The following is an 18551-nucleotide window of genomic DNA, read 5'->3' on the forward strand; positions in this document are numbered from 1 at the left end:
AAATGCAGTAAATGAAGCAGGCAAAAAGGAATACAAACGTCTCAAAAATGAGATAGACAGGAAGTGCAAAATGGCTAAGCAGGGATGGCTAGAGGACAAATGTAAGGATGTAGAGGCTTATCTCACTAGGGGTAAGATAGATACTGCCTACAGGAAAATTAAAGAGACCTTTGGAGAAAAGAGAACTACTTGTATGAATATTAAGAGCTCAGATGGAAACCCAGTTCTAAGCAAAGAAGGGAAAGCAGAAAGGTGGAAGGAGTATATAGAGGGTCTATACAAGGGTGATGTACTTGAGGACTATATTATGGAAATGGAAGAGGATGTAGATGAAGATGAAATGGGAGATACGATACTCCGTGAAGAGTTTGACAGAGCACTGAGAGACCTGAGTCGAAACAAGGCCCCCGGAGTAGACAACATTCCATTAGAACTACTGACAGCCTTGGGAGAGCCAGTCCTGACAAAACTCTACCATCTGGTGAGCAAGATGTATGAGACAGGTGAAATACCCTCAGACTTCAAGAAGAATATAATAATACCAATCCCAAAGAAAGCAGGTGTTGACAAATGTGAAAATTACCGAACTATCAGTTTAATATGTCACAGCTGCAAAATACAAATGTGAATACTTTAAAGATGAATGGAAAAACTGGTAGATGTTGACCTCGGGGAAGATCAGTTTGGATTCCGTAGAATTGTTGGAACGCGTGAGGCAATACTGACCCTACGACTTATCTTAGAAGAAAGATTAAGGAAAGGTAAACCTACATTTCTAGCATTTGTAGACTTAGAGAAAGCTTTTAAGAATGTTGATTGGAATACTCTCTTTCAAATTCTGAAGGTGGCAGAGGTAAAATACAGGGAGCGAAAGGATATTTACAATATGTACAGAAAGCAGATGGCAGTTATAAGGGTCGAGGGGTATGAAAGGGAAGCAATCATTAGGAAGGGATTGAGACAGGGTTGTAGCCTAGCCCCAATGTTATTCAATCTGTATTTTGAGCAAGCAATAAAGGAAACAAAAGAAAAGTTCGGAGTAGGTATTAAAATCCATGGAGAAGAAATAAAAACTTTGAGGTTCACTGATGACATTGTAATTCTGTCAGAGACAGCAAGGGCTTGGAAGAGCAGTTGAATGGAATGGACAGTGTCTTGAAAGGAGGGTATAAGAAGAACATCAACAAAAGCAAAACGAGGATAATGGAATGCAGTCGAATTAAGTCGGGTGATGCTGCGGGAATTAGATTAGGAAATGAGACACTTTAAGTAGTAAAGGAGTTTTGCTATTTGGGGAGCAAAATAACTGATGATGGTTGAAGTAGAGAGGATATAAAATGTAGACTGGCAATGGCACAGAAAGAGTTTCTGAAGAAGAAAAATTTGTTAACATTGAGTATAGATTTAAATGTCAGGAAGTCATTTCTTAAAGTATTTGTATGGAGTGTAGCCATGTATGGAAGTGAAATGTGGACAATAAATAGTTTAAACAAGAAGAGAATTGAAGCTTTCGAAATGTGGTGCTACAGAAGAATGAAGAAGATTAGATGGGTAGATCACATAACTAATGAGGAGGTACTGAATAGAATTGGGAAGAAGAGGAGCTTATGACACAACTTGACTAGAAGAAGGGATCGGTTGGTAGGACATGTTCTGAGACATTGAGGGATCACCAATTTAGTATTGGAGGGCAGCGTGGAGGGTAAAAGTCATAGAGGGAGACCAAGAGATGAATACACTAAGCAGATTCAGAAGGATGTAGGCTGCAGAAGGTACTGTGAGATGAAGAAGCTTGCACAGGATAGAGTAGCATGGAAGGCTGCTTCAAACCAGTCTCAGGACTGAAGACCACAACAACAACAACATTACAGTATTAAAAATTCATTTTCTATTGTTTAAATTTTCCCATGATTTACATTTTTTAATCCATTGAAAAATTTAAATGAGGGTTTTCACTACACTTTTCATGATCCTCAGAAATGAGAGTTATTCTACCCTGAATCCTTCTACCACTCCAAAAGTGGTATTCCATTGCCCACCCAATGAGTGACATATCCTGATCCATCCTGATGCCACACATATTTACAGCTCTTTTCCACATGAGTCATATACCTATTGAAGATTAAGTGCAACCTGTTCTTTACACCCAAATGGCACATCCTATCCCAATCATGCCAAAGGCGTGCCCTATCATTTTAGATCAGAGGCAAAGCCACTTGTGAAAGCAGTCATATCTTCCACTAGGTCTTCTACAGCTTTTGTACAGCCTGTTATGTGGACCTGATCACCAACCAGATAAATGGTCACCTTCAGGTTGTGGCCAAAAGCAGAGTCATTGTGAGCATCAAGCAACAGCGGTGCACTCTAAATATGAGATTTTATTACAATTATGTTTTAGCTATAAGATAAATGTATGCACTTTACTACCTATGAAGTATGTTGTGGTGATGCATATACTGTATTGCACTAACAATCTGCTGAAACAGTAGAAGTATTTCTCTCTCATTAAGATGAACAGTGCGCTGGGAGAGCATCTGAGCCAACGTTCCACCATCTGCATATTCCATTTCAATCATCAAAATGCCTTCACGTTCAAAACTTCCCAAATATCTGTAAAAGAAGCAATCATATCACATGTGCTCAAATTGATTTCAGTGTAATATACCTTGTCTAAGCCAGTGAGGAATGTTTATGAGTATTCATAAGATCTTGATTCAATGTGGAGAGTAATTTTAAATACATAAATTATGATGCAAGAGATCACAATAGTCGTTGAGATGTATAAATGCATGTGGTAGATATTACAAAGATGTGCTGTGCTAGGTGGAAGTGGGAATAACTCCTTTGTACACAATATTAGAGTTAAGGGTTTTTCCCCAAAGCTAAGCAAATTGTGGCACAAGTGGAGGCTTCTCTTGCACAGTGTATATTTTGTTGGTGTTTTGTAGCTAGCCCTTGACACAGCCAGTATACAGATTTTCTATGATACACTGAGAGCTTTCAAGGTCATTAGTTATCAAAATTAGGTTAGAAGTATTACCCCTAGCAGCAGCTACGAGCAGAGGGCTGTGAGATTTGTTGGCTGTAGAAGGAACCAAAACATAGAGATAATCTGTGGCTGTAAAACTGTAGAATTATTTTGTAACCTCCATACTGACTAACTAAAGGGCTTCAAATATTCGAGAAATTATTATACTTGCACTGATCTCAGGGAGTCAGTAAGGACCCTCATAGAGGGTAGGAGATAGATTTTATGTGCCCAGGATATGAGCTGTTACTGACACTTTTGAAATATCTTAGATAAACTTTGGCTTTTCAGTACAGGTATGCATGATTTGGCAGCACCGTCTTCAGTGTATTGATAATTTTCTGTCAGTCTTGTTTTTCAGTGTCAAGGGCACATGGATTCAACCCAAATGGGCAGTACTGAGTTTCACATGGGAATTCATATTTAATTGATAGATGAGCTGGTCGAAGAAACTGTCTTGGTGAGGTTTCAACTGTATTATATCTGCGGAAGCTGATTGACTTTTAAGTGACTTCTTGACATTTGTATCCATGAACTCTTACCCCAAAACTTTTTTAATTGCTGAGAATGCTGAACATGTTATAAGGAGCTAGTAGGAGATTAATAATGTACATGTCCAGTACACTGATCAGATTACAGTATTTCTCTGAACGCAACTAGACTGCTATAGGGTTTTGATCAGCAACATCAGAGTTATGAAATTTTAATTCAGTCTTATGGGTCAGATGAATGCTAGAAACAATTGGCACAAACTGTTTCTCTAAAATAGTAGTGCTAAGAGATGTTATGGCTCTGCCAATTGACAGTTCTTTAACTAATAGTGGTGCAATCATAGTAGAGTTGTATGATTCCAAAAAACATGACAGGCACTGACAGTGGCATAACGTGCTGTCATAATTTTCTACTATGAAGAAGAGGAGACCATACTAATGTGATACACGACATTAAAATGGATAATGAAGGAAAAAATACTGAGTGACCAACCATTTTTTGCATCCCTGCACAGTTTGCCTTAATCTTGAATTAAAGTGACTAATACCAATACACAGAACAAAATAATGGAGAAACTGATGCTTTTAGAGTATACATTTTAGAATGCCGCATTGGATATTTGATAGTCATGATGGTATGGACTGCCATTGGATGTGATCATCTGAGACACTAAGAACGACAAATACTGCTGACAAAACACAGTTATTTCTAAGGGTTGCTGCAAACTAATTCTAATATGAGCCAACAATAAAACACTAGTTATCATCACTTCTTCAGCTAGCCCATTTTTTAGACACACTACTAACAGTGGATACCAAATTTAACTGTGTGGTATGCAGTAATATGATATAATCTCTCATTGCTTTATTATAGTTAGAAGTATGACAAGAAAGATATGATTTTGGTCAAGGTCAGGTCAAATGTTATGTAAACCACTTTAAAAAATCCTGCATAATCCTTATGACTTGCATTTTTTCAAGTAATCTTTCTCAATATACTTTTGACCACAGAAAATTTCTAGGTGCAGCCATCTGTCTGCTGGAGGTAACAGCAAGTGTGTATTCTCAGTGTAGTTCACTACAGCATGATATCTATATCTCCAATTGAATCATGAGTGTTAAAATGCAATTCAATCTGCAGATGTGCCTCAAAGCATATTCTCAAGCTTAGACCAAATGCAGATTGTCACCTTACAATAATAATAGTTATGACCAAAGTAAATTTCCTGGCAAATTGATATACACCATAGAGATGTCACTTGAACATTCATTTGCTATTATGAGAAACAAAATATTGATGGTCTATCTCACGAATGGAAAAACTGGTAGAAGCCGACCTTGGGGAAGATCAGTTTGGATTCTGTAGAAATATTGGAACACGTAAGGCAATACTGACCTTACGACTTATCTTAGAAGAAAGATTAAGGAAAGGCAAACCTACATTTCTGGCATTTGTAGACTTAGAGAAAGCTTTTGACAATGTTGACTGCAATACTCTCTTTCAAATTCTGAAGGTGGCAGGGGTAAAATACAGGGAGTGAAAGGCTATTTACAATTTGTACAGAAACCAGATGGCAGTTATAAGAGTCGAGGGGCATGAAAGGGAAGCAGTGGTTGGGAAGGGAGTAAGAGAGGGTTGTAGCCTCTCCCCGATATTCAATCTGTATGTTGAGCAAGCAGTAAAGGAAACAAAAGAAAAATTCAGAGTAGGTATTAAAATCCATGGAGAAGAAATAAAAACTTTGAGGTTTGCTGATGACATTGTAATTCTATCAGAGAGAGCAAAGGAGTTGGAAGAGCAGTTAAATGGAATGGACGGTGTCTTGAAAGGAGGGTATAAGATGAACATCAACAAAAGCAAAACAAGGATAGTGGAATGTAGCCTAATTAAGTCGGGTGATGCTGAGGGAATTAGATTAGGAAATGAAACACTTTAAGTAGTAAAAGAGTTTTGCTATTTGGGGAGCAAAATAACTGATGATGCTCGAAGTAGAGAAGATATAAAATGTAGACTGGCAATGGCAAGGAAAGCGTTTCTGAAGAAGAGGAATTTGTTAACATCGAGTATAGATTTAAGTGTCAGGAAGTCATTTCTGAAAGTATTTGTATGGAGTGTAGCCATGTATGAAAGTGAAACATGGACGATAAATAGTTTGGACAAGAAGAGAATAGAAGCTTTTGAAATGTGGTGCTACAGAAGAATGCTGAAGATTAGATGGGTAGATCACATAACTAATAACGAAGTATTGAATAGAATTGGGGAGAAGAGGAGCTTGTGGCACAACTTGACAAAAAGAAGGGACTGGTTAGTAGGACATGTTGTGAGGCATCAAGGGATCACAAATTTAGAACTGGAGGGCAGCATGGAGGGCAAAAATCGTAGAGGGAGACCAAGAGATGAATACACTAAGCAGATTCAGAAGGATGTAGGTTGCAGTAAGTACTGGGAGATGAAGAAGCTTGAACAGGATAGGGTGGCATTGAGAGCTGCATCAAACCAGTCTCAGGACTGAAGACCACAACAACAACAACATCTCACAGTAGTTGCCCCTCATTACTAGCAGCAGCTGATGGAAACATTTTACAAATTATGGCTTACAGGCCACCAGAGAAGAGAGATTTAGTCAGTTAGTTCTTTATTCCACAGATCAGACTCAAGATAAACATTAGGTTGTGGAACATATCAACAGAGCAAACACAAAAACTTGTATACAACTTAAAAATATATATAAAAATAAAAAAAGGAAATTCCAGGATGGAATAATGACAGCATTATGAAAAGGATAAATTGCTACTCACCATATAGTGGAGATGTTGAATCACAACAAGCCCATCAAAAAGATGCTAAACAACTAAGCTTTCAGCCAAAGGGCCTTCTTCTGAGGTAGACATAATATCACACACATTCACTCAAGCACAACTCACACAAACATAACAACTGCCTCTGGTTACTGAGGCCATACAAAAATTGGTCATGTTCATGTCAGTGGTGTTTATATGAATGCATGTGTCTTTGTTCTCTACTTCATAAGAAAGCCTTTTGATCAAGAGCTTACTTGTTTAGCAATCTTTTTGTTGTGCCTGACTGTGACTCAACACTACACTATGTGGTGAGGTAGCAATCTATCCTTTTCATAATATTGTCATACATAAAAATAATTTTTATATAGTTATATGCTAACCATTTAGTTTTTCATAATGACTAATTATGACAAATCACCTGTATTCAAGTATTCCTCTGTGGTACAGAAGGAGTTGGTAAGGAGAAACATCTTAAACCAACATTTGAAACCACACTTTCTATCTGTCAGACATTTTTTCATGGTATAGCAACAAAAACAATCAATTATTGAAAATATAATGTAGTTGAATAGATAACAAAAATCTGCTCAGCAAGAAATGGCAGGAGATCACATGTATATAAAAGGTATTATGTATGCAAACTTTTGGAGCCACTGGTTCCTTCTTCTGATGGAAGTGTTGAAGGGGAAGGAAGAGGGGTGAAGGAAAAGGACTGGAGAGGCTTAGGAAAAGGGGTACAGTTTAGAAAAGTCACAGAGAACCCAGGGTCGGGGGAGACTTACCTGGCAGGAAGAAAACGAAAGTTTTTCTTTCAATCCTTCTTTCAGAAGAAGGAGCCACTGGTTGTGAAATCTTGCATAAGTAATATCTTTTCTATATGTCTGTTTTCCTCACACTGCTTTTTGAGCAGATTTTTTATTTTTCCATGGATAGACTGTTGAAGGGTTTTGTAGCTGCTAATTTCACCCCTTTCGGTGCTCAAGTTAGCTTGATTAAATGGTAATGCAGATCATTTTTCCTTCAGCTGCTGTACTTGTAAATACCTCTGTTACTCTCAAACTCAGATAGATATTTAACCCTTAACTACTCTAGTGAAATGCTCATACTCTAATACTCTAGTGGGGCCTCGGAGGACCCCAATAAGAAAAATGAAACTGTAAATTAAGGAAATTTTATTTTGATTTGCACTTTTATCACTGAATATTATAAACATTTTTACATATTTGAGATATGAATACAAACAATTTTGGCACACTGAAAATCTGTGGTTGGGGCGAACATGTTTTGAGCATTTTTTTGGTTTTCTTGTCCACATTTCTTGTGCACATGTAGCATCTTGCTTTCCTCGTGGGTCCTGGCTCTGAAAATGTTGAGGTAAGAGGAGTACCACCAAGTTTAACAACAACGTCTCTCAGTTCACAAGAAAGGGGTCAGACATCTCGACGTTGTATATGGAGCTTTACTAAGTCCATTCCAAGCTTTTTTAGCAATTCTCTTCTTTTTAAATCATTTGTTTCATCAAGTTGTTCACTGCACTGAAGCAAGACAGCAGCATTGACTCCTACTATGTTTAGAATGGCGTAAAATACAGACATTGGTCATCTGCGTGTTCCCCTTGATAACGAATAGTTGGGGCACATTTGGTCCAGTGCGTCCGCTCCTCCTTTTGTGGCATTGTAATCAATGATCATTTCAGGTTTTTTCTGTTGAGTTCTAATTTTCTGATTGTGATGCATAGATGAAAGTAACACAACAGGTCGACTTTTCCGAGGAACATAAGAACAAATTGTCTTTCCTTCGTTGTGCCCAAATAATGCAGATTCTACGGGCGCAATCTGTTTGGTTTGAATTCTTCTGGGATCTGTGGTTTGTTTTGCTTTGGAGTGCCTAAGACAGTCAACTTTTTGGCTTCCAGTTGATCACAGAGTTCAAGTGACATGAACCAATTGTCTACTGTTACATGTCTATTGCTTCCCTCTATTGGTGTTATTAATTTCAAATTTATTTGTCCTTTTTCCTGTGTAAACAAATGCATTGCATAAATAGAATGTTCATGAGTCACAAAGGCACATAACTTTGAGGCCATATTTGGCTGGCTTCTTGGGCATATACATGCGAAATGTGCACCTACCACGAAAGGGTACTACAATTTCATCGATTGTCACGAACTCTCCTGGAGTATAATTCTTTTGACATTTGTCTATAAAGAGTTCCCACACATCTCTAACAGCTGTAAGTCTGTCATCAGCCTTCCTAGCATCTCTTGTAGCAGCACAATCGAATCGCAAACAAGACAAAATGAATAAACATCTCTGAACGCTCACAGTGGCTCGAAACACATCACGACCAGTTCCATCATTAGCAAAAAGTCCAACAACATTTTCGTGATTGGATTTCATTACTCCAGATAAATGAAGCAGACCCAGAAATGCTCTCAGTTCTATTATATCTAGCAGCTTTATGAATGCTGGCTTAGGAGCTCTGTATTTGTTTGACATGTCATGTATCTTGACATTTGTATTGGTGAGTATTAGTTGCAATAAATCTTCACTAATGAACAGTTCCCAAGCAGATAATATGTCAGTTGAATCAATCATTTTTGCTTCACGTTTACCACCTGGAAGATGACTAACTATATTGTGAGCACGGGTACGAGTTGTAGGAGGAGCTTCTTTTGACCACTTATAGCACTGCTTTTTTCCAAAAAAATATTTGTCAGCGGAAGGTCTAATACACGCCTCTTCATCTGATTCTTCACAACTACTTTCTGATGTAGCTTCAGAGGTGGAATCATGATCACTTAGTATAAATTCATCCTCATCTGCTGTGGTTTCCTCATCAGATTGCAAAAACGCAGGATCATTCACTATTCTTTCCAACTTGTCATCTGTTAATGACTTCAATGATGCCATTCTGAAAAATAATGCATTCATATTCACATAACCTTAACAATTAATGTTATCATGGAAAGTGTTCTGTTTTCGAAGTACTCTAAGATTTCAGTTGCGTAAAACACTAATTGAGATAGTCAAAAACAACTTACGTTAATACTCTGGTGGGGTATTCTAAGACCTCTTTTCTTTATCTCACACAATAATACTGGAAACACTGCATTCAACACTCTGTGTTAAAAGGCAGCACTTCACTGAGAATTACCAAGAACACAGGTGCCATCTGTTGTTCCGTTCACGTACTATGTATTGTATTCTATCGTCTGGGGTTCTCCGGGACCCCACTAGAGCAGTTAAGGGTTAATAGCAAACTTCATAGTTGAATAAATGTATGTTGAGGCAATGGTTAGTATCCCAGATGCTTTAAGAGATACCTGCAACATGGATGTTTGTTACCTCTATACACATAATTCTAATTACTTTCTTTTGTGCAATGAATAGTTACCCAAGAATACTACACAATAAAAATTTAATTAATGAAAATATGTTAATGAATTCTATATCCCCAAAATTGGTAATTATTCTTATGGTAAAAGTAGCCAAATCAAAAAATTTTGGAGATCTGCTACACGTTAATTTAAGTTTTCATCAACATGTAAACCTAAGAATTTATAGTTTTGTACACTGTTTATTATCTGTTGTTGATACACTAGATTAATAGGAGACAGGATTTTGTGACAGTACAAAACTTAATGAACTTTGTTTTTTCAGTGTTTAAAGCTACCCTGTTTGTGCAAAACCTTTCACAAAAACATAATTTACTATTTTCTATGCTGACAATTATTTGATTCGCTTCACAATAATGCTTGTATCATCTCTAAACAGGACTAATTTTGCCTCCTGATTCAAATAAAATGCAGATCTTTAACATAAAGGAGTAATTGTAGTGGACTAATCCTGTGAGACTGTCATTGCAATCCCTCCTCATGCAGATGTTGAGGCATCCCTATTTATATTACTTGAGCAGCCTAGGATAACTTTCTGAATTCTGTTTCCTATATACAAACTGAACCAAAAATTTGCTGAAGTACATATTCCATAAAAACTTAACTTCCACACTAGAATATTATGATCGACAAAATAAATAAATCACAGAAAATCCCAGTTTGTATGTTTTATCATTTAAAGATTTAATTATGTGTTTAGTAAATGTATAAATAGCTGACTCAGTAGAACGGCCCTTTTGAAATCCAGACTGTGATCGGCTAAGTAGTCTATTACTACACAGGTGGATGACAATACTAGAGTATATTATCCTATCAAAAATTTTAAGAAATTACGTAAGGAGTGTCACTAGGCAGTAATTACTGACATGTGTGGTGTCACCCTTTTTGTAGTGAGGCCTAACGCCCAGAGCTAATCATGCAGTACACTGGTGACTAAGAAAATTACATATAATAGGGCTACACCTATTTAGTGTCTTGTTGAAATTATGAATGTTTACTTTTTAGACCCCTGAAGATCTTAGTTATTTCATACAGGGATGTGGGATTAATTTCTAATTAGTCAAATGTTCTCTGTATTGCTTCTTTAGTTAACTGTTTTGCTTTCTCTTCTGAACTATCTACAACAATTTCTTCATCTACTCTTAAAAAGCAGTTATTAAAAACATCTGCTGCACGTGCTGTTTTTCATAATGTCTCTTGAACAGAAATAATGCCACCTTCTACAACTTTTTCCTATCTTTCTTTTAAGTGTATTCCACATATATTCAGTTATGTAATCTTATCTGTCAGTTTACGATGAGATGTCCATACTCTTGAATTTTTTTACAACTTTTCTTAACATGTTATGGTGCTAAGAAGGGATTTCTGGGTCATTATTGTTCTGGCTATTTTTTACAAATCCAAGGCCTCTTTAATGACTTGCCAGTATTATATTTAATTATCTTCTTAAGAGAGCTACATTCAAAAATGAATTCAAACTTGTTAGGAAATCTGATGAATATAGGCTTAGTATTAGGTTCATTGTACAGAGAACACCATCATCATTTTTCCTGCCATCTGTGAACAGAGTTAAATGTGTTGAAAGACACTATCATTTTATAAATTAGGGACTAGTCAAGTATCTAGCACAGTTCCCTGTAATGTTTCACAAGTCGTGGTACCTTAGTTGGGGGATGCAGATGCCACACTAGTATTATTTATGTTCTTGGTCATATGAACATGATCTAAGCCACATTCTTGTTGTCTAACAGAAGCCATAATGCTTTGCTTCCCTCTGTAAAACTCATGTCCTCAAAAGATTTAGATCCTAACTTGCAACATTTATTATCTATGCTTTCTCAAAGCGGTTTAACAAACAAAAATGATTGCATTCATTTAAAGTCCCTTTTTGAAATCTAAACTGAACTTTACAAAGAATATTCTTATTATTACAGTGATCAATGATCCTACTATACACAAAGTTTTCTGTGGGGTCAGAACAGTTTGCTGACAATGAAGCTGGATGATGGAGGGAAACCTGTAATTTATTTCTATTCTGAAAGGTGTTTTTTCATGGGGACTGTAATATTGCTTTTCTGTTTGATATCCTGGTTGGATGTATCTAGAGTTTTTGATATATGGCTTTGTGGTATTTACTGCTATTAAATCCCCAAAGAGGGTTGAAGAGTATTATAGACATCAATGAGAAGTGAATTGTGTACCCAAATATCTTTAGTAGTTTAGGTGCAAAAGTAATAATAAACAATTTATCCATAATGGTCAAATGTTGATATTAAAATGTTGAGCAGTTAGGTTCAGTTCATATAAGAAAAATACTGTAATATCTGCCTTTGGTTATCTCAGTTACATTATTTAAGATTTCACAATCAACAATTTACTACTTCATTTCACATGCCTATAAAATTCTTTTTTTACTACCTGATAATATTTGGATGATGAAGCATGGAAAGTACTTGAACTTCATTGAGAGCTGCTTGTCTTTCTACTGCATTTAATTCTGTCATGTTCACTTCCTTCATAACAACCAATGTATCATCAGCAACCTTGCGATATAATACTGCACTGCCAAATGCTCCTGTTGCAAATAAAATAGAGATTTAACAGTCAGTATGTCAGTTTTGGAAAAATCTATGAGTCAGCAAGCAACACTTAAAAGAACAAGAATTATGTACATACACACTTACAGAAATGGAAAGTGCTACACTCTGAAGCACCAGCTGGATATTTGCCATTAAACTTTCATTCCATTTCGAACAGGTGTCCAACATCAACATCAGTGTACATTCTTGTATTCACTGTACAATGAAATGAAACAGCTTCTGAATGTCATTTTAGAAATATCTTGCCATGCTTACCAACATATATTTTGTCAGTGCATGAAAATTGCTAGCTGAAGTCTATACAAAAATATATGTCTTCTCAGTGCATTCCAGTTACGTTCTACCAGTGACAATTCAGGGGAATTGGCTGGCAGTAGGGGATCTATAAGTACCTTGCTGGAATATGCCATTTAGCACCATTGTCAGGAAGGGTGTGAGAGCAGGATTTACCATTCTTGCCCAACACTGGTGAGCATTCAGTCACCCTTCAAAAAGTACCAAACCAATACTGTTGTCATATTCACCATACTTAACAGCTGCTTATACCATGATTTCACAATACGAAGAAGTAAGGGTCTTGAAAATCCCTGTTACTAAGTAGTTTACTGACACATTCAACACAATCTGTCCACTACAAACAAGGCAAGACTCAATGATGAAGACTACAGATGCCACTCAATGTTCCAGTTGAGTGCGGCTCTACATCACACAAGTCTGAGTTGTCTGTGGCATGGTGTCAGTGGTAAACTACATGTAGGACAAAATTTTTATACACTATAACCTTCAATAACAACACTATACCTCAGGACAAAATAATACACAAACACACTGAGGATTGTGTCAGTCTAGAGTAAATCAGAGTCCTTCAGTTACAGTTATTTCACACTGTCAAAAGACAGTCCTTTGTTAGTCAGTCTGTGTCCATACATCAGCACTACCTCCCTTCTTTATTTTTAAAACTCGGAGCCTCAGGCATGGCAGGCAGCTGGTATTTTATAGTTTACCCAGATCTGGTAGTCTTTGGAACCACTGGGAGGTCCCACTGGTGGCAGCTGGTCTGCGTGTGTTTCTCTGCACTATGTTGTTTAGTTGGCAGTGTGATGGGTGGTCATGTAGCAGTGTCCACAGTCACTTTCATGTCCAAGTGTGCCACCTCCAACCACTTGACTGAAACCATTTCATCTCATCCACCCCACAGAATTTTAAGATGTGTGGTCCACTCTGTAGGAGCTTGTATGAGCCACTGCATGGCAGCATGAGTGATGGGTGGACAAAGTTGTCCCACAGGCAGAAAAAAGGTTTGCTGTTCTGTAAAAAACACCCTGATGTACCGGGGGCTAGGGGTTTTAAAAAGTAGGAGAAGGAAGCTGATGTAGTGACCCAGCTTGACTAACAAAATAATGTACTAATACATTGAGAATCATTCAAGTCTAGAGTAAACCAAAGCCCTTCAGTTACAGCTATTTCACACTGTCTTGTAGTTAGTCCTTTGTTAGCCATTCAGTTACAGCTATTTCAGACAGGCTTCTAGTTAGTGCTTTGTTTGTCAATCTGCATCACTACAAATGCATGGCAACACTAGGTCTCAACCCAGCTTTAAGTACACTGTTCCCAACAGTTCCCAGTAACTCTCTGCTTGAAACCTCTGCTTGGATTTTAGATGTTGTCAGTTCTATTTGTCAATGATAGTTGAACAGTGCTACAGTCTTCTGGTGTAGTCTTTCTTGGAGGATCCATGCCTGTCCTTCCTGCCACACTATTGTCTTGAGTCCACATCATCAAGACTTGACCTGCAGTCACAGCACCACAGCCAACCATTTGCATCCTATATGATGTTCCCATGTCATCTACACCAAAGTTTCAACCTTTCTCCAAGTCTTAAGGATTGCAATAAGCTGAATGTGCACATTCTCTGGGATGAAATCTTCACAAAATATTTCATAGGTATGGAAATTGTAGAGTATCAGTTTGGCAGCATTTGGTCAATGTGTTTATGGTGTGACACTTTTCACTCCCGTAAGTGTAAAATAATTTTGTAGAAGTTTCATTGATACCAACTCTAGAAAAAACTGGATAGCCAATAACTATAAGGAAATGTAACTAGTGTTGAAGAAACAAAACACTGTTTGATTCCATTCTTGTTTTTCGCCTATGCTATGGATTCACATCAGGAACAATAATAGTAATACAAAGTAAACATTCACCTTTGCCCACCACACGAAGTTTCTCATAACCATCTAGCTTGTTCTCCTCGGACTGCAATCGCAGCTTCAGCTGATCAACAAAAAAGTAAATCTGGCTAACATCATCAGCACCATCAAAATCTCGATACAAACCAACAGGAACCTGTGTACAGAAAATGCAAAATATGTCAGATCTGTTACTTATATATGTAAAAACAAAGATGATGTAACTTACCAAACGAAAGTGTTGGTATGTAGATAAACACACAAATAAACACAAACACACACACAAAATTCAAGCTTTCACAACCAACGGTTGTTTCATCAGGAAAGAGGGAAGGAGAAGAAAAGAAGAAAGGATGTGGGTTTTAAGGGAGAGGGTAAGGAGTCATTCCAATCCCGGGAGCGGAAAGACTTACCTTAGGAGGAAAAAAGGACAGGTATACACTCGCACACACACACACACACACACACACACACACACACACACACACACACACACACACACATATCCATCCGCAAATATACAGACACAAGCAGACATATGTAAAGGCAAAAATTTTTTGTCATTGTTTATCTGAGTGTCCGTCTGTCTGTCCATCTATTAAAATCCCTTTTTCTCAGGAATGGGTGCATGTTTCAATTTGACATTTATGTCACTTCATAAGGTCTATAATCACTTGACAAAGTAAAAAAACTTAAGCTTCTAAGTTAATCCAGTAAACAGATGTGACCATTTATGTCAGCTATTTTGATACTAACAAACTCACTCATCGAAACCTATAGGGGAAATTGGCGTTAACTATACTTATATATTTCTTCCCTTGAAATTTTACTTAAAGAATGGTTTTTTAAAATTATTCATGGCTCTGGAGGAAAAACCATATAAAATCTATGGGCACTTTCTTTTTTCCAGTATCTCACACAGATTTTATAGAACTGGAGAAGAATTTTGACCCTATTTTTCTAAATAGGGTGGCTGGGTTAACTATTTATCTAAATAGGGTGGCTGGGTTAACTGGACCATATGTCAGGGTTAACTGGACCTCTTGGTTAAATAAATGCATTACAGTACCCTAATATAAAAATTTATTGAATGACATTAGTAACAATGCTAAACACACATTCGTGAGTATATTAATGGAAAAAATCATGGAAATAACAAAGCTACTGCACAATGAATTTAGTGATATCTGTCTAGAAACAGATCATGTTTCGCTCAAACAGTCCACGGGTGTACTGCCAGTCCATAGTGTCCAACAGGCACAATATTTCAGTGATCAGACATGTTGCCATTGTCAGGTGCATTGATGAACTGAGCTACTGAGGGCCGGCGGCCGTCATAAATCCCCTCTCCTACGAGGTGTTCTCTCCATTGTCTGCACCCATAGCCATGCAATGGCAGTTTCTGAGACACTGGCGTCAGCGTCTGTGGTGGCGTCGGTGGAATTACCTCATCCGCCTAGCCACCCGTTCGTTTTCTTTGCTGAGCGTCTCTTTAATTAGACTCAATGCTGTTTCCCATGCCTTGCAGAGGTATCTTGGTTGATGGAGTCCATCCCTGGTACGAATTTTGATAGACTCTCTAACGATGCTGTCCCAGTATATAGATGTCTGTGCCAAGACCCTGGTATGTTGGTAGTCCATTTCGTGATTTTCGGACAAACAGTGCTCTGCGACCACCGATTTGTTGGGGCACCTAAGTCGAGTGTGTATCTGATGTTCTTGCAAATGATCTTTGATGGCTATAACCTCAGCAAGGCATGGGAACCAGCATAGAGTTTAATTAAAAAACTCAACCAAGAAAATGAACGGGCAACCAGGGCGGACGAGGCAATTACACCAACGCCATGACAGATGCCGACAATAGCATCTCAGTGACCACCAATGTGCAGCCACGGACACAGACTATGGAGAGAACACCTTGCAGGGGGAGGAATTTAAGACAGCCACCCGCCCTCAGGAGCTCAGTTTGTCAGCACACCTGATTATGATGACATGTCTGATCGCCGAAATATTGTGCCCGTTGGGCACTATGGATCAACAGTACACATGTGGACTGTTTGAGCAAGAAATATGCCGGGAGAAACTGAAGAATTGGATCATGTTTTCATTGTGAGTCCTAGTGCCATGTGTTGGACTCTGCAGTTTCACTACTACTTCATTTGAAGCAACCAAGATATCATCTTCTTTTGCAGCTTCAAATTTTGGAGTAGAAACAGCTCTCTTAAAAAAATTTGCTTCACAGACAATACTGTACAATATAACAGTGACCACTCCCTTTACTTTGACTACAATAATGTTCTCTTCTGCACTGTTTCAACATTTTCATCACCACTTGTGTAAAAATCAGTATTACAGAAATCAATGTACTGGACATGATCAGCATCTTCAGAACTGTTGCTGCTCTCTTCCAGTAATTGGCATTTGAGTGAAGTCTTTACTTCATGGAATGTATGCTTTTTTGGCAACTGCTTTGATCTTCTGTCATTTGCTGCTATGTCTGGATGTTGTCTAACTGATGCACTGGTAAGGACAGTTTATTTTCTTTCTTTCTACCTCTTGTAGTTTTACTTGCACCAATCTTAGATTATGTCCAAACTCACACAGGATGTGCAATTTCTGTTTGCTGATCTTGTTTGATGCTCAAGATGCATCACATTGTCATCTGCAGGTTTGCTTTCATCTTATTCCAGTGCATCATGTGCTGTCCTTTGCATGTAATGACCAAAAAAACTCAGTCTGTAAATACATTTGAATTGAAAGGTTCAGTACCAATGAGACTAAATCCTTTCAAGACGTTGGAGACAGTAAAATCCAAAGGAGATGCTACCCTCAGAGAGCTGCAATGTCTTATATGGTAATTCTGGGGGCACTGGTGGGTGTTCCTGTGAAATTATTCATAATACTCATTCATCAACAACTTTCTAGGGTTAACTGAACCAATACACCTGACCCCAAAACTTACTGGCCCAGCTACCTTCACTTTATCAAAAATCTTCAAAATAGCAGGAAAATGGCTCCGAGCACAGCTCATATTTCACGCAGTATCATAAAGCAATAAGCACTGAATTTATCTCAAACAAACAAAATTGTATACTACTAGTAATTAAAATTTTTGGAGAATTTGCTAAATTAAAAAAAAAATATTACTCCTTCCAATGGATTTCACAATTATATATGTATATCTGCAAATTTAGCCAACAAAAAGCAGCCATATTAGGTCAAATGTACATCAGATCTAAGGAAACAATTTTATGGCACAAAAAAATTCCCTCTTGAATTGTTAATTAATGTGGTGGTCCAATTAACTCTAAGGTTCAGTTAATCCCAACCTGCTCCTTTGTATTGACCTAGAATCATGAAACCTGGCAAAATGCAGAAAAATTTTAAAAAGTCTTGGAATACCTGGGACTGATATTTTGCCATTAACAATGTCAACAACAGACAAAGACAAAGAGACAAAGATTGTCAAAATCAATGAGCAGGAGCAGGGGATGGGGATCAACTGTCTCCAACATGAAGGGAGGGATGAACTGTCTCCCACATGAAGGAAGCGATGTACTTTCTATATACATAATTAAGTTTGTAAGGAGCCCTCAGAGCATGAGTCCTACTAACATCTGGCCATTTTCTTGTGGGCTTAGTCTTTTTTTTATTAGTGTTTTGTGTGATAATCATATACAAAGGTCTTCAACGAGCTCCAATTTAATAAAATTATAAAGGAACAAAATGCAAACTTACATGAATTCAAGTGTTATAAAAAGATATGTTGTTAAGTATTCTTCATAATAAATGCCTGTGTTGAAGATACCTGTTAAATGCATAACAGTAATTGTCAGTAGACACCATGGGGAAAAAAAAGTAGCAGCTATTAAATTCATTTATATTCATAAACATTGAGAATGAGATTTTCACTCTGCAGCGGAGTGTGCACTGATATGAAACTTCCTGGCAGATTAAAACTGTGTGCCGGACTGAGACTCGAACTTGGGACCTTTGCCTTTCGCGGGCAAGTGCTCTACCAACTGAGCTACAGTTCAGTGCACA

At 37.6% G+C, this 18551-nt stretch overlaps 1 protein-coding gene across 1 annotated transcript in view; it reads right to left on the reverse strand.

Annotated features, from left to right (window-relative positions):
- Positions 1 to 18551, reverse strand: part of LOC124789624 (serine/threonine-protein kinase Nek8-like) — a 319457-nt gene that overhangs the window by 255642 nt on the left and 45264 nt on the right. The window contains exons 5-7 of the mRNA XM_047257042.1: positions 14523 to 14664; positions 12137 to 12293; positions 2428 to 2610 (exon numbers count right to left, since the gene is read on the reverse strand). Of these exons, the coding sequence (XP_047112998.1) occupies positions 2428 to 2610; positions 12137 to 12293; positions 14523 to 14664 (482 nt within the window). The remainder of the gene's footprint in view (positions 1 to 2427; positions 2611 to 12136; positions 12294 to 14522; positions 14665 to 18551) is intronic.

The sequence above is a fragment of the Schistocerca piceifrons genome, chromosome 3 (genome assembly GCF_021461385.2).
Source record: "Schistocerca piceifrons isolate TAMUIC-IGC-003096 chromosome 3, iqSchPice1.1, whole genome shotgun sequence".
NCBI lineage: Eukaryota > Metazoa > Arthropoda > Insecta > Orthoptera > Acrididae > Schistocerca > Schistocerca piceifrons.